This window comes from Cynocephalus volans, chromosome 1 (genome assembly GCF_027409185.1).
Source record: "Cynocephalus volans isolate mCynVol1 chromosome 1, mCynVol1.pri, whole genome shotgun sequence".
Classification (NCBI taxonomy): domain Eukaryota; kingdom Metazoa; phylum Chordata; class Mammalia; order Dermoptera; family Cynocephalidae; genus Cynocephalus; species Cynocephalus volans.
Genome location: NC_084460.1, coordinates 221007605 through 221027830, shown reverse-complemented (window position 1 = coordinate 221027830; position 20226 = coordinate 221007605). Strand labels below are relative to the sequence as shown.

The 20226-nt window shown below is 42.6% G+C and overlaps 1 protein-coding gene and 1 pseudogene across 1 annotated transcript; both read left to right on the top strand.

Annotated features, from left to right (window-relative positions):
- Positions 1-413: 413 nt before the first annotated feature.
- RBM43 (RNA binding motif protein 43) lies at positions 414-9299 on the top strand. Its single transcript, XM_063085518.1, has 4 exons — positions 414-494; positions 5005-5215; positions 7725-7813; positions 8541-9299. Exons 1-4 carry the CDS (start codon positions 414-416, stop codon positions 9297-9299), a joined length of 1140 nt encoding a protein of 379 aa, XP_062941588.1.
- A 6319-nt stretch (positions 9300-15618) lies between these two features.
- LOC134360829 (ubiquitin-conjugating enzyme E2 L3-like) lies at positions 15619-19937 on the top strand (annotated as a pseudogene).
- The last annotated feature ends 289 nt before the right edge of the window (positions 19938-20226 follow it).

Sequence of the window (20226 nt, the reverse complement as noted above, 5' to 3'; positions counted from 1 at the left end):
TAGCAAAACTGGTGGAAACAACTTTGTAATCACTGAGGCATCACCGGGAAAAGCCCCGAATTCCCGCAGGGAAATCCTCCCGGCCTCTCCCCACTGTGCCTTCAAAAGTTGCAAAACTACTACCCAGGGCGTCTGGACTGGCGCTGGCCTCAGCCCTCAGAATCCGAGTTCCCACCCAGAGGCCACAAGGCACAGCCGGGTGGGGTGGAAGGGCCGCCCATTTGTCGTATTGTCTGCAAGGGAGCGGCAATAAAAAATCGAAACCAAAACCTGCCTGCCTGACCCCTCCCCGCCATCTGAGCTCCGCTAAGGCAGGGGATCCCGCGGGCCGCCGAGGGCGCGTCTCTCCTCCGCCATGGCAAGTTGCTTTTGCTTTGGGTTTTGCGGTGTAGGGCCCTGCCCGTGCCGTCGCCATGGTCCCTCAGAAGGGCGCGGGAGCGTGCGGGGCTGGGCGCGGCGGGGCGGCCCACGGAGAACCTCACGAGCGAAGGCGGGTCTGCCCCTGTGCACCTGGCCCTGTTGCCAGCCAGCGCGCTCCTGAAATGTAGTCCCCGCCGTGCGACAGAGGCGCAGCCCCGAGGGGACCGGGCGCGGGCTGCCGACTCCCACACCCACTGCCCGGGGGGGTCAGGGTCACCTCTGTTTCGTGGAGGAGTCACATCGCAGACTGTATTAGGGCTTAACTTTGACCTCCCACGCGTTGGGGGAATAGAAGAGGATAGATGACCCAGAAATGGAGGCCACAGCTTCCTTTTGCAAAGGGTTAATAGGAAAGGATTCTAGCCAAGGACACAAGTTAGGAGGGCATCCTGATGTCTTCTGTCTGTTTTAGTATGAATTCTGCTCTTTTGTGGTCTCAGTTCTTTCTCTAGAGACACACAGGGCTGTGTGTTTTCACCGTCTGTGCTGGCTAGGAAGAACAGTTCGCAAATCCAAGATTTAGTATCACTCCCGCCCCTTAGTCGAAGGTTCGAAAGCCTTGGCCTGGCCTTAAATTCCTGGTCTGAAGTGCTAGACTCTGGGAAATGCAAAAGCAGGTGTCAGACGCAAGTGAGCTTTTGTTTACCTAGAGGCAGTGAAGGCATCATCAATGAAAATAAACAACTGATTTTGAGAAAAGAAATATAAACAGATGCAGTGAATGAATTTTCTAATTACTTTTCCCTAGTGTCTTACAAAAATTACATTTTTTTTTTTATAGCTTTTTGCTTTCTGATACCATGGCCAAAAGTCTCGAAAAACGTAACACTGATTGATACAGGGAAGAGTGCCACCACCTTAATATCTCTTGGCTAAAATGCTGCCTTTGTTTCAAAATCCTAGAGAGAACTTTCTCAAGGACATAACTTTTTCTTTTTAATAGTGGATAGAAGAGATTAATAACTCATTCATAATTGACCTCAGTAAAAATATATATGTTAGCCCTATGCAAGGAAGTAAAGGAAGAATACTGGCAGGCCATTAAAAAAATTTATTAGATGATTCATAAAAATTAGTTCTTACAAAACAAGACCATACCTTTATGTTTTTTCTCCTAAAATACTGGCACAGGAAGAAGTTCCTTTGATTTTAAAGACAGAAAATTTATCTTTGCATTTAGACACTTGAATAAGGAAATAAGGTATTAATACTGATTGAGGGCTAGAGGTAGAGTAAGATTTTTCTGAATTTAAATTGATTGAAACTTTTTCTTCGATGTTGATGAAGAGCGAAAAGAAATCTGATCCATTAGCCATTTACCAACTAAAGTTGGTGTGGGCTGTTAGAACTGAGTTTTGGAACAAGACAAATCTCAAATAAGGTTCCCTGAAAAATCTGAAAAATCTCTTTGATCAGTTTTTCCTCTTCTAGAGATAACTATCCTGGAAAAACCATGTTATACTGCTTGAGGCTAGGATGTAGGAACACTTAAGTCTGATATATTTTTACTGTTTCACTATGCAATCTACTTTGTGAATAATTTTAGAGAATTATGTTTTCTTCCATTAAAAGTATTTCCTATAATAAATAGTCAACATATTACGAGTTTTATTGTCAGGGGACACTTTAGTTTTATAATTGTCTCAACAGGAGCTGTTTTTACCACCACCCCATCCCCCCGCATTTGCTCTGAACTCTTCCTTTTCTTTGCATCTTTGCCCCATTAATTCAAACTCAAGCTCAGCCTTCAAGGCCTCTTTTCCATGAAGCTCTCTTGGTTTGCTTTAGCTGGAATTAATCTTGCTTCCTAATCCTGGACAGCACTTATTTTATATTTGAACGTTGGTCTTGTGTCCTTCTCAAATTGTTGAATGTTGGCCTTTTTCTTCCTGTAGAGAAGTAGATCTCCCTCTTTTGTGCCAACCATGCTCTTTTGAAATGATTTATGAGTATTTATGTGTCTACCTCTTTCTCTCCTCTTCTCTGCCTCCATGGTAATCTTAAGGCCAAGCCCCACATGTAATAAATAAATGCTTAGTAAATTTTTATGGTGGAACTGAATTTCAGAGCAAGGGGTTTGCTTTATTTCTTTGTGTGTGTCATCTATGGTACTCAGCATATTGCCAGGCACGGAACACATGCATAATTAATACTGTATTTGTTAATTGATTAACTAATTGACAGGATACTGTACATTCTAAGAAATTCAGTTGCACATTGTGAGCTTAAAAACAGTCTCATCAGACAGGTACATTTTTAACACTTTATCAACTGCAAACCGGAATACCAAAGAGATGCTGAGAGTGCAGATCCTGGGCGCAATCATCACTGACTTCAGTCATTTTCTATTGAATTCCTACTATGATAAATGAGGATTTCACTTAAGTAACCTCTGACTTCTTCCTCTTTCTTCCAAGTTTGAAAGTTGTAATTGTTTAAAAAATTCTTCTATGGGTGATTTTTGTAACTTCTCTAACATACTTAAAATTTTGATATTATTATATGATTCTCTGTAATGTAAGAGGAAATTATTCGCCCATCTATTTTTTTTTTCTCAGTTTCTGTTAGCTCTGCCTTCATTCTTACATTGAAAGACTAGAATATTTCCATTTTATTCAGTAATAATATTTAAGTCTTCAATATTTTGAAGACTTAGCAGGTTTAGTCAAAAAGTTAAAAACCAATAATGGTGTTTACATTATTATGGAAACAGTAAATGCTGTTTACAGCAGGGCCTACTAGTGTGCTATGATTACTTTTTATCCTTTTGGTTCAATGTCATGTGTATTTTTCCTTTTCTACTTATAGGAAAATCTTCCTAGTAGCTGAGTCAAATGAATTTTCTTTTCTTTCCTTTTTTTTTTCATCCTATGATTTACTTAAATTCATGACATGCTCTCGTTTGCTTTATGATCTTTAGGCTGGGACCCCTTCAAATGCCAGAAACAGGGGGAGGACTTGCTCTGGGGTGCCCCTACTATCAAGTCAAGTTCTCTCTAGAGTTCAGGCTTTTCTTTTAGGTAAAATGATCCCTGAGTTCTCTCCTTGAGGTCTGGCCCAGCTGCCTTCAGTGTGGCGTGTGATGTGTGTGCTCAAGCTGGTGTGCATAAGCACTGGGGGTAGAGAATATAGGGAGACAACTGGAGCAGTCCTTCATACCAACAGCTTTTCAGTAAACCCTTGTTTTGGGTCCCTTTTTTCATTTCCAGGGTTTGGCGATGCAGGTCATCACCTTTCTACTCCAACCCCCTTTTGCTTATTCTGGGTTAGCTCCTTCCCTCTGTTTTATACTTCCATATACTGCTATGTATTTTCAGTCCTCCAGAAATTTGTTGAAATCTCTTATGCAGATTGCTCTCCTTGACTGGGTTTATTCTTTTTTCATTATTTTACTTTCGTTTTAAGGGTACAGGACATGGTGTGTGGTAAGATTATTATTTTTTCTTTCTTTCGTTTTCTGTTTTTAGACTGTCTTCTTGACAGAAGAAATAGTAGTTTGCCTATCCCCAGTGGAGTCCTACTCTGAATACAGAGGCCTCTGGACTGAGAGCCCAAAATTCCTTTCTGGTTTATTAACCATCACTAGGACCCATGAGACTGCTGACCTCCCTGGGTAATTTAGGATGGATTATGTCTGAGCGCTGGTGTAATCAGGCTGGACTAACTGTGTTAGCATTGGGAGAAGCATAAAGGTCTGCTTTCCTAAATGGGGGCTGGGAGACACATTAAAGCATATGAATATAAGTCCCTTAACTGGATAATGTAAAGAGTTCAAAGAGAGGAACCCAAGAAAGGACCTACTTGCAGTTGGTACTCTGTGCCCAGCATGGTGACAGTCCACAGTAGCATGTACTTGCTGTGGTTGTATTTCATCTCAGACATATTGTATATGCTGAAAGGCAGGATTTACTCCAGTGCAGCCCCCATGTTACTGCTAGGTTTTTATGTTCTTACTTTTTCCTGATTCTGACAATAAAAGTAGGGATGTCTTTCTTATTGGCTTATGTACTTTGGATGCTACAGTAAAGAAAAACAGCTACTTCCAAACTACCATATTTTGTGGTTAGTTTGACTTTTTAAAAAACCTTTAATTTTTAAAATGTATATTTCTTTCTTTCTTTCTTTTTTTTTTGTCTTTTTGTGACCGGCCGTACCGCGCTCAGCCAGTGAGCGCACCGCCATCCTTATATAGAATCCGAACCCGCGGCGGGAGCACTGCTGCGCTCCCAGCGCCGCACTCTCCCGAGTGTGCCACGGGGTCGGCCCTAAAATGTATATTTCTTGATCTTTGTCATTTCTTTCATTATTTTTAGGCCTTCCTAAAATCACGCAAATATTATCCAATATTTTCCACTTATAGAAAACAAAAGGTTCACTTTTTATACCTAACTCTCAAATTCATATAGAGTTTATGTTGATATATGGTGTGAAGCAAGGATCTACCTCTCCCTGCCCTTAAAATGATCTAACCAGCTGCTCTAGCATCTTTATTGATTAAAATATTGTCTCACACTGGAGTATAATGTCACCTTTATTAAGTAGAAACTTACATTTTTAAAGAGTATCCTACTGTTTCTCTTACAGACATCAATTTTGAACCTCAAGGAATCAAAAGCTTCTGAAAGAACAGTTGTAGTTGCTGGTCTCCCAGTTGGCCTTTTCAGTGATCAAGTATTGGCCATATTAGTGAAGAGTCACTTCCAAGATACTAAGAACAAGGGTGGAGATGTTGAAGATGTGGTATATCCAACAAGAACCAAGGGAGTCGCATATGTAATATTCAAAGAAAAAAAAGGTATTTCCAAATAAAATTTTTGTAACCTTAGAATATTTCTTCAATGAAATTGGAAATTGCATTTTATTAAAATGATTCATGAGATTGGTAAAATTTAAAGTAGCTTTTAAAAAATCATTTTATTCTGAATGTAAAAGTGGTACAGTATTACATTAGCAAGAATATATGGGAAAATGTCTCATGATAAAATTGCTAGTGATTAGCAGATTCTTGAAGACTTCTTTTTTTTCTATATTTTGAATCTATGTCTATCTTGGGATAAAAGTGGTACATTGTATTGTAGAAAACTTGTAAAATACAGAAAAAAATGAATGAAAACCCCATTCAAATTATATATAATCTTATAAACAAGATAACTGCTTTGGGAATTTTCAGGTGTTTTCACCTATATAATTATACCCTCTGCTTCTTTTTGTTCAAGCCACCAAAGGTGTATTGTAATGTAGTATGTGTTTTATTACTGGTGAAGTTGAATTAAGAAATACAGCTTGAATCTGAGATCAGATGAGCCATTCTGTTCCCCTCCACAATCCCTGACATAAATGAGGAGATTGGGTCTGCAGAGCGCACTCACCTCTCGGGGTAGCCTTCTTTTTTTTTTTGTCTTTGTGTGACCGGCCGCACCGCGCTCAGCCAGTGAGCACACTGGCCATCCTTATATAGGATCCGAACCCGCGGCGGGAGCACTGCTGCGCTCCCAGCGCCGCACTCTCCCGAGTGCGCCACGTGGTCGGCCCTCGGGGTAGCCTTCTTACAGCATGGTGGCTGGATGAATAAATTGCCAGAGAAAGACAAGTCTCCATGCCACCCTCTTAGAGGTAAAAGTATCAGTGGGAGTAGGAGCAGAGGAAGACACCTTTCTCCTCTTGAGGGAAGACAGGGTCCAGAGAGAGATCCAAGAGACAATGGATTATCTGTACCCTTATCTGTCACCATTAGTTAAGTCATTCCTTCTCAATGGGGAAGTTCAGGTAAGGGATGGCTAGAAGGGCTCCTTATTATTTTTCTAAGGTAGTGGTGGTGTTTTCAGAAGTTAGTATTTTATATGTTGAATTGGTAACTCAGAGAGAGAAGGAGAGGCGTCATTCGCAAATATTTATTGGGTGCTGATTATTTGCCAGGCACCATTCTAGACCTTGAAGATACAGCAATGAATGAAATAGGCAAAATCTTTTCTTTCATGAGGCGTACATCTGTGGGGGTGGACAGATAATAAACAAACAAATGAATATATAATGTGTCAGGTGCTTTATTTATATATAATTTATATATTTATTTATATATTTATTAAAATATAATGTGAGTGCTATGAAAAATACATAGACAAAGTGATAGACTGTGATGGATGATGTTTTTTTAGATAAGGTGCGTAGGAAAATACTCTTTTTAGATGACATTTGAGTTAAGAGAGAAGAACATTCCAGGGCAAGGGAAGGATTGGTAAGAATTCCGTGAGAGGGAAACATGGTGGGTGTTTGGAAGAACAGCAAGGAGTCCTGCATGGCTGGACTGGGATAGGCAGGGAGAGGAAGAGGAGATGTGGTTAGATGGGAGCAGAGACCAGTTTATGCTCAGTAACGTAGGGGTCAAGGCGAGATGCCTGCATTTTATTCTGGGTGAGATGGGAAGCTGTTGGAGGGCTGTGAGCAGAGGATGAACAAGATGGGACTGCCTTTCTTAGACAACCCATCTGGCAGCTGTGTGGAGAATAGGAGCTACTTGTCGTTGCTGGCTTTGGCTGGGGTGGTAGCCAGGCAGGTGATGAGAACTGGTGTGTGTCTGGGATTTGTTGATGGATTAGATGTCATTTCCTGAGATGGGGAAGACTGAAGATAGAGTTTGTTCGGGAGGGGGATAGTTATCGAGAGTTGAATTTTGGTCAATGAGAGGGGATAGTTATCAAGAGTTGAATTTTGGTCAATGAGATGCCTATTAAGATAATGAAGTAGAGATTTCTACAGGCAGAAGGGAGAAAGGTCGAGGCTGAAGATAGATTTTTGAAAGGGATACATGTAGAGATGGTGTTTAAAGCCAAGGAAATTGTTGAGATCACCCAGGGAGTGGGGGTAGTTTAGCAAAGAAGTATGAGGCCTGAGGTCTGGGCATGCCAACATCTAGAGAATGGGAAGAGAAGAAGGGATAAGAAAAGAGATCAGCCAGTGAACTAGGAGGCAAACCAGGACAATGTGGTGTCCTGGATTCAACACATGAAGTCTCCTTATGATCATAGTTAACAAAGTGGGGGATTTGCTTTTACGTTTTTGTTTTTTATTCATGTGCATGCCTATGTGTGTTTTAAAAAATATGATTAGGGTCATATTTACACATAAAATGAACTTTAATATGTTGAAGTGCAAGGGAAAAGCTATTTGAATATTGAATTTAAAGGAAAAGTGTAGGAAAAACAGACATTGTAAATAATAGAGTTGAACATTTGTATTATTATTAATTAAAATAATTATTAATGTATTGTACCACAAACACTTCTGATGCCAGTGTTTCCACTTAGTTGCAGAGAATGTTATCGGAGAAAAGAAACACCATCTAGTAAAGAAGGCTGGAGGTATTCCACTCACAGTCTCTCATTTTAGTGAGAAGGTAAGGTGCTAATTCAGAATACAGAATGAATGGGTCCTGCATCTCATTTCTTTGTGAAGTCTTTCCTATGTATGGAGACACAAAGTGCTCTCACGCCATGACTTCTAGGAAAGAAAATGCAAACTCCTTAGTCTGAGTCAGTGTTAAAAGGCCAAACCTGTCTCTTGAGATTTGGGTTATTGCCTCGTCTGTTTTTATATTTCTTTTTGTCTTACTTGATTCTTTTAAAGTAACAGTGAGCTATTATGCTGTCGTGGATGATGTCAAGTACCTACCTAAGAGACAGAAAAGGTATGAATAAGAGGAAAAAGTTACAAAGCACTGGCCCACACACTTTGTTCTGTAAGAAACCCAGGGTTCTCTGCACTTCAAACTGGTGGTGTTTGGGGGCGGTGACTCTAGGGGACCCCTATCCATAGAGCAGAACAAGAACAGTTATGTCTATGGGTTCTGCATAAAACTTTTTTTCAAAAAAGCATTTTGCCTCTAGAAATGATTTGACCGTCTTTGTTTTGGGATATACAGTGAGGGACTGGGAGTCCTAAATTGAAGGACTTGGGATCTATTAATGGGCTGATCAGGAGCAGGAAGCCAGAAAGTCTGGGTGAGGCAAGTGGGGCCTGGTTTAGGGCAACTGCTGCAGAAACAAGAAAGTGGCAGAGAAAGAATGTTTATGTTGTCTGCTCCACTAGGCAGTGCTATTTTAATTTCTCTCTTTTTATTTTAGATCTTCAGCTCTGTAAATGCTATCCTCGATCTTTCTGTTTTTCTTACGCAAGTTACCCTAGAAAGTCTGGTAATGGACCTAAAAAAGAAAATCCCAACTTTAAGTTTCAGTCCTTTGGAACTCAATGGAAGAATCTCCGTGGGAGGATCGTTTCTGGCTATCAAGAGGCTCAAAGAATCTTTGCTATTAAAAGCAAGTTCTCTTTTTGAAAAGAACAGGAATTTTACCAATGAGGGGAGAAAGTGGAATAGACAAAGCACCCAAAAAAGTCTACAGAGAAGTAGTAAGTCTTGGGAGTCACTCAGGACCTTAGTACCTGAGACTGCTAGAAGTGGAGAGACGCTTGTTCTTGACACAGATATTTTCCTTTACTTGAAACAGAAGTGTGCGTTTTATGAAAACACACTGAAAAAATATCATATTCTAAGTCAGGAGAGAATGGATGGTGAAATCACCACAATTTGTCTGAAAAATGCTGAAGTTGGTTCTCAGCTAAACAATGCAAAACATGTGAAAGAGCTCATTGAGAAATGGTCACATGTTCTTCACTTTGAGCTTAGAAAAGAGACATTTACTTTGGTAGGAAAGGAAAATAGAAAGAAAAGAAATATTGAATGGGCATGTGAACAACTACGTCCAAAATACCCGAGGGTTCTGATTAACTTTTATAGGACACACATTGACATTATAGGATCTTCTTCTGACACTTACTATTTTAAAAAAGAGGTCACAAAATTAATAGGACAAAAGGTTAGTTAATTACAATCATAGCAATAATAATGGCTGCTTTCCCTTACTGAGCAGTGGCTATGCCATGCATGAGGCTAACTTTATACAGTTTATCTCGCTTAATCCTCATGACTATCCTTGTGTTATAGGGGAAAAAACTAGAATTTGGAGAAGTCAAAACACTTGTTCAAAGTTATCCTGCTTATGAGGAATGGGGCTGGACCATAACCCCAGTCTATCTGATCACAAAGATAATATCTAAAGTATGCAATTTTAGAAAAAAATTCACTGAACTTTGAAGAAATCCCACGTTCTCTGCAACTCCAAATTATCAGAAGAAAAAAGTAGCTGTAATTCTAACATGTGAGAAGTTCAGATGATTATCACTATGCCATTGGCAATTTCTTAACATTTACAGTTTGTGTTTATTCCTCATAGAATTAGAATGCTGGTAAGAATAACTTAGGAAACTGCTTAGATAGAAAGTATTTCTGACTCAGGTAATTATTACTTTACTGAATTCCATTGTTACAAGGCTGCTGAACTTATGGAACATTTTTACTGCTACTTATGAGTATTTAGCGTAAGTGCCTACATAAAATATTGGTTCTCCTGTTATAATTATGGAGGATTCTGAAAGAAATTTATAAGATTGCTATTATTCTTATCATCCTTGACCTTATTCCTCAAATGCTGTTACTTTAACATTACAATTATAAAATAAAGGGGGGAAAAGAAAAAAAGCCAAAGTCTATGACTCTCTTGAATTTAACTTCAGATTAAACCAATTTTAAGTATCTGAAGTACTGCAGAAACTCTCCCAGTTTAATAGATAATAAAATACATGTATTTTGTTAATCCTAAAGTAAACAAACATGATTATGATTATTTGAACTATTTGTGTCAGTAGAAAAACATAATAAAAATCTATATGCTTTCATTTTTCTTAGCAATCTAAATCCCAAATGTGTAAATAATTTTCATTTCCTTAGTATATTTCTGACACCAAGAGCAGGACAACAAAAGCAAAAATAGACAAATGGGACTATACTAAATTTAAAAACTTGGTGCATTAAAATTTATGTCCTTTCAAATGCCAAATATATTCATTCCATCCCAACAGCCCTAAAAGTCTTAACTCATTCTAGCATCAACTGTAATAAAGTCTAAAGTCCAAAATCTTATCTAAATGTCATCTAAATCAGTGAGATATTGATGTCTAATGGGTGAGACAGGTACAATTCATACTGTGGCAAAATTCCTCTGGAGTTATGAACCTGAAAAGCCAAACAAGTTTTATGTGCTTCCAAAACACAATAGTGGGACAGGGATAGGATGGATATTCCCTTTCCAAAAGGGAGATATAGGAGAGATATGAGGGCTGACAAGTCACAAACCAGTTCAAAACCAAGCAATGCAAACTGCATGAGATCTTTTTTTTTTTTGTCTTTTTCGTGACTGGCACCCAGCCAGTGAGTGCACCGGCCATCCCCATATAGGATCCAACCCGCCACGCTCCCAGCACCGCACTCTCCCCAGTGTGCCACGGGCTTGGCCCAAACTGCATGAGATCTTAAGGCTTGAGAATATTCTTTGGCTCAGGGCTCTGCTCTCCAGGCCCAGTGGGATGGCCACTGGGAAACCGGACCTTATCAGACAGCAAATCTGCTGAAGACTTGATCTTGGACTTCCCAGCCTACAGAACTGTGAGAAAGAAATTTCTGTTTTTTTTAAGCCACCCAGTCTATGGTACTCCATTATAGCAGCTTGAACAGACTGAGACAGGCAGAGGATGGAGTGATGCTGCTACAAACCAAGGAACATCAAGAATTGCCAGGAGCCACCAGGAGCTGAGAGAGGCAAGACAGAAGTCTTCTCTTTAGACAGAGCAGGTCCCTGCTGACATCTTGAGTTTAAACTTCTAGCTTCTAGGACTATGAGAGAATACATTCCTGTTGTTTTAAGCCGCCAAGTTTGTGGTAATTTATTATGGCAGCCCTTGGAAACTAATAGAGCTGGCTTGCTTTAAAAAAAAAATCTTAGGAACCTCTGATCGCTGCAGTCCATTTCGGGTGTGGACCCTTGTGGTGTATTCCTATACTACCCTCTCCTTGAGGGCAGGAACTTTTTCTATTTATTCATCCCCAGTTCATAACAGAGCACTTGGCATATGGTAGGCATTCCACAAATACTAACGAAATATATGAACAATTTATGTGCTTCTTACAGAGTTTAGTACAGGGTTTTATACTTAATAAGCATCTAATAAATGTGTGTTCATTGGTCCAGGAATTTCTGTCTTTTCGTGCTATATAGTTTTCCCCTTTGCCAATATCATAATACTCTGCTAACATTAATTTATTACTCCCTCGTTAGAATGTGTCCGCATTTCCTACTTGTATTATCTCCTCCAATATAGGAAATTCTCCTGGCAAGACAAACTCAAGTAATAAGATATTTTTCTTTTATATTCTTGTCGAGCAGGTCAGCCAGTAATTGCTCCTGACAAAAAGGCGCAAGACATGTTTCCTGACTGTGCCTGGAATGGTTCTCTCCATTTGCCTATCTCTTGACTAGGTTTCACCAGTGAGATGAAAATCCCTTGTGACTGAATTTGATAGTTATGAGGATTCACTGGTCTGTCTACTCTGGTATCTGGTTATTGTCAGCAGTTGGAGGTCACTCAGAAATTAACATCTGTAAGCAGTCTCTCCATTCTTAACCAAAGTAAATGACCACTTGGTTGAGATTTAAGAGCAAAAAGTTTATTTGAGAGCTCATAGGACTGAAGACTGGGGGAGATTCAAGACGCTTTGAAAATGTGCTCCAGGGAAAAAAGATTCAATCCAAAAAGGTTCTCTCTGTCGCCTTCCTCAGGTGCCCCGGGGTCTCCGTGTGCTCACTCCCCTCCTCCTCGTGGGCCCCAGCCCGGCCCTGAACCCGCGTGCACAGGAGCACCGGCCCCGCACACTCGCGGGACATGCGCCTTGCCTGGACGGGCCAGGGCGGAAGCCCCCGCTGCGCCCCCCTCCCGGCGCCAGCCACGCTCCCCTCCCCCTCGCCAGTGTCCCCAGGGCGCAGGGCTGTGCGCCCAGCTCCAGATGCACTGGGAGCTGGTAGGGATTGACCAGCCCTGCCAGATCATGACCGTGGAGGAGCTGCAGCACGACTGCTCTACACCGTCCCCTCGACTGCCAGCTCCTTCGCTGAACACTTCTCCACCAGCAGCGGCAGCTTGGCCTATGACTGGGAGTTCCTCCACACCCTACCCGGGTTGCTCATAGTGGCGGAGTCACGTGCAGGCAAGCAATGGAGCCAGCTGAGACGCCCGGGGTCCTGAGATGGGAGCCGAGGGCCGCCACGGCCCCACCCACAACCAGATCTCAGAATAGACTGATTAGCCACTGTGTCTCTTTGGGGTGTGAGACTGTTACCCACAGACCAGGCTCGGTTTGCCCTCTGGCATTAGACAAATGACTTGAAAGTCCAGATGTTGGCGCAAGGATTAGAAGGTTATTCAGATAACCAGCATCTGGGAGATGACCAGGCTAAAATCATCCCGCTTTCTGATGCCTCTTCTGGGGTATACAAAGGGGAAGAGGCAGGAAGATGAGGTAGGGGGTCTTTGTTCTAAGAAAAAGTGGAGGAAGGGTCTGGGAGCAGCACGTGGTCTGAGTCAAATGTTAAAGTCCGTGATGGATTGGAATCTTCAGCATCACAGAGTCTGGTCAGCTTCAAGTCCTCCATGTCATCTCCAGGTTGGAGTCCTTATCTCCTAGGGAGAGCTCAAGGATAACAACCTTAGCCAGACATCATAAAAATACCTGACTTGGATATGTAATTAGCATGAATGCAATTTTCCTTAAGTAAGAGGGGGAGTTTACAACCAGCTAGGTTGTCTTGCCTCTCTCTTATCTCTTCTTTTGGTAAGAAAAACAAGAAACCCAGTTTCAGTCCTTAATTGCAGGTGCACCCCCCTCTGAAGTAAATCAACATAGTGATTTCATCTTCCCGCAGTCTCTCAATTCTGCTAACCTCAAGGAATTGATAATGATCAGTTTCCAAGTTAAAGTCTGGCTAAAAATGTTCTGCTTGGTCTTAGTTACCCCAAAGATTGTTGGTTTTTTTCTGGCTACGGTCCCTTTCAAGACTTATCTGCTCATGTCCCTCACCAAATTTCTGCTTAGATTTTTCTAATCCATTTTTTAGAACTCTTTTCGCTATTAAAAAAAAGAATTAAAAATAAAAGAGTAAATATATAAAAACCACTCTTAGCTAGTGGGCCATACAACAACAGGTGCAGAGCTGAATGTGGCCTGAGGGCCACAGGTTATTCAGTACCGGTAGCCACTGCCATTTTCAGCAAGCTCGTTCTCATAAGGCTAGCCACAGGCACACACAGAATCTGTGGAAACTAGATACTTTGGTGGCAAAGTTAATGTTCCCCACAAAAGTGGATCTGTGTGATGGGTTTCCCTCTGGGCTGGGAGGAAGGCTGCTCCTGTGGCCTAAGTAAACCCAGCCTGGATTTTCTTCAGGAAGCTTTGAGGGATTGACACCATTTTCTGTGTGAAGAAATAACAAAAATATTCTCAGCTTTGGGCACCTTGCTGTAGAGTGTGCTCCAGGTGAACGTGTCTGGTGGAATGGTCAAATAGATTTGGGCTCAAACCCTGCCTTATTTTGGGATAATTAATATCCATTAATTTCTTTTTTTCTGCCTAAAGTTGTTATACTGACCCACTACATGACAAGGTTGCTTTGAGGACTAAAATGAAACAATATATTAAGGTAACTGGCACTTAACCATTATTTTTATTGGACACTTTCTATATTGTTTGAATTTAAACGAGGTAAAAATCATCTCCATTCATTCAGACACACACACACACACAGAGTCACACAGTTCTCTCAATTTCAAGTTTTTCTTTAATTTTTTTTTTTGGGGGGGTCTTTATTGGAATAGCATTGTCAGGTCCGCCGCTGGCCGACCCGAAGAGCCCTAGCCTCGTTCCTTTTGGTGGGTGAGGGAATGGCCCAGATTCCTCTTTCCCTCCGGTCCCCGTTGGGAGGAGATGGGGGAAGAGAGCCGTGAAGAGAGGTGAGCACAGCCACTGGCCCCAACCAGCCCGATAAAGGACACTCAGATGCAGCAGGGGTTCTGTCCCAGCAGTTCCGTTTTTTATCACACAAGCACTTGCTTTTAAAGGCAAATGGGGAAGGTAGGTTTTTTACATCCTCCAATCAGCTTAAAGGTTACGAGAGCATGCATCCTGTCTCAATGCCTAGCTATTGCAACCTCGCAGTGTTCATGAGCGCATGTATTTGGCCAATAAGGGCTAAGGCAAGGTTCCCGGAGAAACTCCCACCCTACTTCCTCCCAGTGCCGTCTTAGGCTGCCACGTTAATACTCCCTTGTGGGCCCATAATGGCGCCACTTGTAATGTCACTTAAGGTGGCGTTAGTTTTTAAGGCCCGACATAGCATGATATGGTCATAAACTAAATTTTCTTTTCAAAGTTTTACTTAAAACCCTCAGATGCTTTGTTCCTAAACAGGCTGGGGACCAATAGGATGTTGCCCTTACTCTTAAAATCGTGAAACACTTCAGCTGTTAATATGATTAAACTATTACTAGGTGAATTGTTTTTGTAGTGTTCAAATGAATTTCAGTATAGATTGATTGGGCTAAGACTACTGGTAAAGTCTTATATTTTATCTTTATGTGTGGTAAGAATTACAAGGAAGTGCTGATCAGAATAAAGTTAAATAAAGTTAAATTAAAACAGTAGAGTTAGGGAAATAAATCTTTAGTGGAATATAAATGCCTTTTGAAGTTGATTAGATTGATAGAGTTGGAATAAATATTTTAGAAAATTATCCTTTGAATTAAAATGCACGGGCTGGCCCGTGGCTCACTCGGGAGAGTGTGGTGCTGATAACACCAAGGCCACGGGTTCGGATCCCATATAGGGATGGCCGGTTGCTCACTGGCTGAACGTGGTGCTGACAACACCAAGTCAAGGGTTAAGATCCCCTTACCAGTCATCTTTTTTTTAAAAAAAAAAAAAGAATTAAAATGCACATTATTATACAAACTCCCACAACCAAAAGGATAGCAGAAGAGATGTTGATTCAGACTTTGTTTGTGAGTGAAAGAGATTTGAACATTTTCTGGAGGCTCTTGGTAGGATTATAGAGAAAAGCACCAGAGAATCTGGAAGTATGTGTGCTCTCAAGACAACTGACCCTCACAAAGTAGTATTTCATGCTTAAAGTTGGGCAAGAAGGGGATGGTTTGTGGCTTTTTAAAAAATATGTAGGGGAATGCAGCAGCACCAGATCCAACATGGCGGCCAGCAGGAGGCTCATAAAGGAGCTTGAAGAAATGAGCAAATTTCAAACCAAAAACTTCCATAACAACCAGGTTAATGAATTGATTTGGCGAGGGCTTATCATTCCTGACAACCCTCCATAAAATAAGGGGGCTGTTGGGCTGGATCGCAGATCCCTCTACCCAGTCCTGTGCAGGTCCTGAACCAGGTAAATTAAAGAAAAACCGAGTAGTCTCTGGAAAAGTGGACATGCTTTATTCTAGACATGAGCTCCACCGGCCAGCGGTTCAGAGCTGCTGCCTTCTATACTGAAAGTATACAACACTGGCAACAAGCCAAGGGGTACATGGGTGCGCATGTGCAGTAACACTACTGTAAAGCTACACAACTGTGCCAGTTGTTTTCCCTGCTGGTAATCCTGCCCTGATTGGGTAAATTGTCAAGCTAGGGCTGGGTCTGGAGTTCACAGACCCCTAAAGCCCGATCCAGACTGGGTCACAAACCCTTCATATGCCAGGCTGGGTCACCAGACCCCCCACATGCCAGGCTGGGTCATCGAACCCTTTACATGCAGGCCTTTGAGCTATGTAACCGGCAAACAGGTCCTTGGAAGCTGCAGGTTGGAAAGGCATGGCCACTTGTGCAGCGGTGGTGGTGGCCACCCGAGGCAGTCATCAGCCAAGCCACAGCATTGCGCATGCGCACTAACTCCGCCCACACACAACCTATTCACAGCAAATGTTTGGCAAGATTCTGAACATCTGAGGAGCCCTGACCATTTTCCTATATTTTCCCAACAATTCACCCCTTCAGGGTCCCTCACCATACAATGTGCATGTTCAGAATCTTCCGCGATGTTCCCTTAGTGAGAATAAATTACGTTTACATTTACATGTTATACATTCCATCCCAGTCCCAAAAGTCTTTAGCTTGTTGCAGCACCAACTCAAAAGTCCAAAGTCCAAAGTCTTATCTGAGACCAAAAGCAAAAGCCTTCCAGCTGTGAACCTGTAAAGAGTCGAAAACAAGTTTATCTACTTCCAGGATACAGTGGGACAGACATTGGGTACACATTCCCATTCCAGAAAGGAGGAATAGAAAGGAAAAACAGTCCCCAAACTAATCTGAAACCCAAACAGGGCAAACGTTAAGCACACTGGGGCACCAGGACCCCTAAAGTGTTGGGCAACCTTGCTCCTACAGCTCTGCCAAGTGTAGCCTATTGAGCTGCCCCGGTGCCTACAGCTTTTCCAGGCTGGCGCTGCACACTGCAGCAGCCCCATGGTTCTGGGCTCCTGGTGGCAGTCCTGCCATCCTGGCTCCACTAGAAATTTCCTCAGTGGGGGTTCTCCAACCCCACTTTTCTGCTCCACATTGCTCCGTAGATGACCTCCGCAGTGGCTCCACCCCTACAGCAGGTCTCTGCCTGAGTCCCCCGGCTTTTTCATACATCTTCCGAAATCTAGGTGGAGGCTGCGATGCCTCCACTGCTCTCACATACTGCTGGCCTGCAACTTAACACAACATGAACGCCACCAAGGTTTTTGGCTTTTGCCCTTTGGAGGTGCTGAGGCAGGATTGCTCCAGCCAGAGCGGCTGGGATGCAGGAAGCTGTTTGCCAAGGGCAACAGTCCCCCCCAGGTCTGTCCTGCAGAAAAACTCAGTTCTCCTAGGCCTCTGTGATGGGAGGGGTACTCTCCCAAACTTCTGAAATGCCTTAAGGGCCTGTGATGGGTGAGGCACACATCCAGACTTCTCAAATGTCTCTAGGGCTTTTTCCCCATTGTCCTGGTTTTTAGCATCTATCTGGCTGCCTCACCACCAAGATACTGTCTTTAGCAAACAGTTTATTTGCTTCATCCTTGCATTTTTCTCCTGCTCTCTGCTTTTCTACCCCATGGCCAGGCTGTAAATTTTCCAAATCTTTATGCTTTGCTTCTCTTTTACATTCTGGCTTTTGAATTACTTCAGTCAGCTCGGCTTACTCCAGATACTCAGTCTGAGGCAATTTTGCAGCATTCACCCACAGTTTAAACAGCTGCATTCGCCCAATCCATCAAGGAGTGGCTGCCTCGTCTTTGTGCATATCTGTGGCTCTCCTGTAACTGCTGCCACTGAGAAGATGTATAGTAACAGAGACTAACTTTTCCACCTTTTTATGAGGTGAAAACGCACTTGAAATTCTGCAGGGGCACCTGTTCTTGGGTCATCTGCCCATCTGCATGTGACACTCTTTTCTTGGGTTTTATAGCAATCATCGAGCCATTGGGTTTAAGTGGCACCCTCCGAACCTTTTGCCTTCAGACAATTGCAACATGCGTTTACATCATCGCTAAAGCACGTTACACCATCCACCCTTTAGGTCCCATAGTTGCCGCCAGGGGCTCTCCCTGTTTCTACTGCTTTACTGTCTCAATTTTTCATGCACAACAGGTCATGCCTGGAGATGCATGGTTTCCCCAACTCACCTCCAGGTTGGTCATCTTCCCTGGTATGAGAGGCAGGAGTGGCCAGTTGCTGCATGTCATCCTTCAGGACGTTTATCCATGCTTCTGCTTTCTGCCACAAATCTCGATCAGTTTGCAGCATAGTTAACAGCAGCCAGGCTCTGGTCAGCAGAAAAGTGGCCAATGTAGAGGACGTAGAAAATTGTAGGAAATTGTAAGGGAATTGTAGAAAAATATAACTTTAATGTACGCAGTTTTGTAACAAATGCTTAAGTAAAGCAGCTTCTAAGGGGCTGTAAAAGGTCAGGCCCGAGCACACTAAACATCCAAGGAAGGGAATGACCCCCACCCGGTTCCAGGAACTGACTAGTTCCTTATCAAAAGGCCACCTGGCCAGACCCCAGGGAAGATAAACGATTGAGAAATGCGCTGTTCCTTATCGGGGTACCAGCCTGCTAAAGCCCACCTGTAAATCTAAAGGTGCCACAAATCTATCAGGGTACCAGCCTGCTAAAGTCTACCCGTAAATCTAAAGGCACCACAGATAACCAACAACTCATCCTGTCACAAAGATCTGTTCAGAAAAACTGTATAAAAGGTGCTTGTAGGAGACAAGGTGACCCCAGCATGCTGGAATAAAGTCCCTCTTGCTTGATTGCATCGGTCTCAGTCTCATGGTCTTTGTGAAGTGAGCCATCCCAGTCTGTGGGATTTGTGCATGGTGCACGGATCTTACACCACTGGGCACCACAAGCTCAAGGACAGCCACATTTCCTCCCCTTCCCAAGGGTTTTTGCATTGTAGTAACTGGTCTATGCTGCCTTGCAGTACAGCATGCAGCAACCAGATCCTGGTCCATAGGAAGGTGGCCATTGGGCACAGCATATTCACAAGTAGCCACATTTCCTCCTTCTTCCAAGGGCTTTCGGCTCCTGTACCTGCTCAGAATCCTGTCACAGACTACTCCAATTGGCATTCTATAGCTAATGTTGGAATCCTGCCAATGCCAACTATTGTGAAGCTCTTTTATCCTGTTTGTGATGCCAATTGTAAAGCTACATGACCACACCAGCTGTTGTGCTCTTTTACCTGCTGGTAATCCTGCCCTGACTGGGCCAATTGTCAAGCTAGGGCTGGGTCTGGAGCTCACAGACCCCTCAAGCCCATTGCAGACCGGGTCACAAACCCTTCATATGCCAGGCTGGGTTAACAGACCCCCCACATGCCAGGCTGGGTCACCAATCCATTTACACGCAAACCTATGAGCTAGGTAACTGGCAAACAGGTCCTTGGAAGCTGCAGGTTGGCAAGGCATGGCCGCTTGTGTGGCAGTGGCTGCCCAGGGCAGTCATCAGCCAAACCGTGCACTAACTCCGCCCACACACAACCTATTCACAACAAATGTTTGGCAAGATTCTGAACATCTGAGGGGCCCCGACCATTTTTCTATATTTTCCCAACAACTACTCTTACATAACTTGTTTACAATGGATGTGCTGAATCACACCCAGCCGGTTATGAGGCGAGAGGGTCTGACTATACTGACTCCATTTTCCTCACATTTTCCTTTCCTTCAGAATCAAAATCAACTTTCTAGCAGAGCACCCATTCAAACCAGCAAAGATCACATTTAAACCAAAGATCTATTATCCAAACATTGATGAAAAAGGGCAGGTCTGTCTGCCAGTAATTAGTGCTGGAAACTGGAAGCCAGCAACCAAAACTGACCAAGTAATCCAGTCCGTCATACCACTGGTGAACAATACCCAGCCCAGCACCTCTTTCAGGCTGACCTAGCTGAAGAATACTCTAAGGACTGTAAAAAATTTTGTAAGAGCACTAAAGAGTTTACAAAGAAATATGGGGTAAAACAACCTGTGGACTAAAATCTCCTGTGATTGATTCCAGCAAGTGTGAGCAGGGACCCCAAGCAGTACCTTCAGACATCCCACAAAGTAGGACTCTGGAAAATTGACACATGCCACCTCCTGGTGTTTGCTTGTGGCAGTTACTAACTTTCTACAGTTCTCTCAATCAAAAGTGTTTTAGGTAACCTGTAAAGAAAGGATAAAAAAATTTTAGATGTTCCATAAATAAATAAATATAATTTAAGAAAATATTTACAAAATCCTAACTTACATGATATATATTATTTACTTGACGTGTTTTGTTGTG

What these genes read in the sequence shown, in the direction of transcription:
- RBM43 (XM_063085518.1), top strand. Translation starts at nt 414, where the DNA reads ATGGTCCCTCAGAAGGGCGCGGGAGCGTGCGGGGCTGGGCGCGGCGGG. An exon ending in AATATTCAAAGAAAAAAAAG is followed by an intron (nt 5,216 to 7,724) that starts GTATTTCCAAAT and finishes GTTTCCACTTAG; the next exon opens with TTGCAGAGAATGTTATCGGA. An exon ending in TCTCTCATTTTAGTGAGAAG is followed by an intron (nt 7,814 to 8,540) that starts GTAAGGTGCTAA and finishes TTTTTATTTTAG; the next exon opens with ATCTTCAGCTCTGTAAATGC.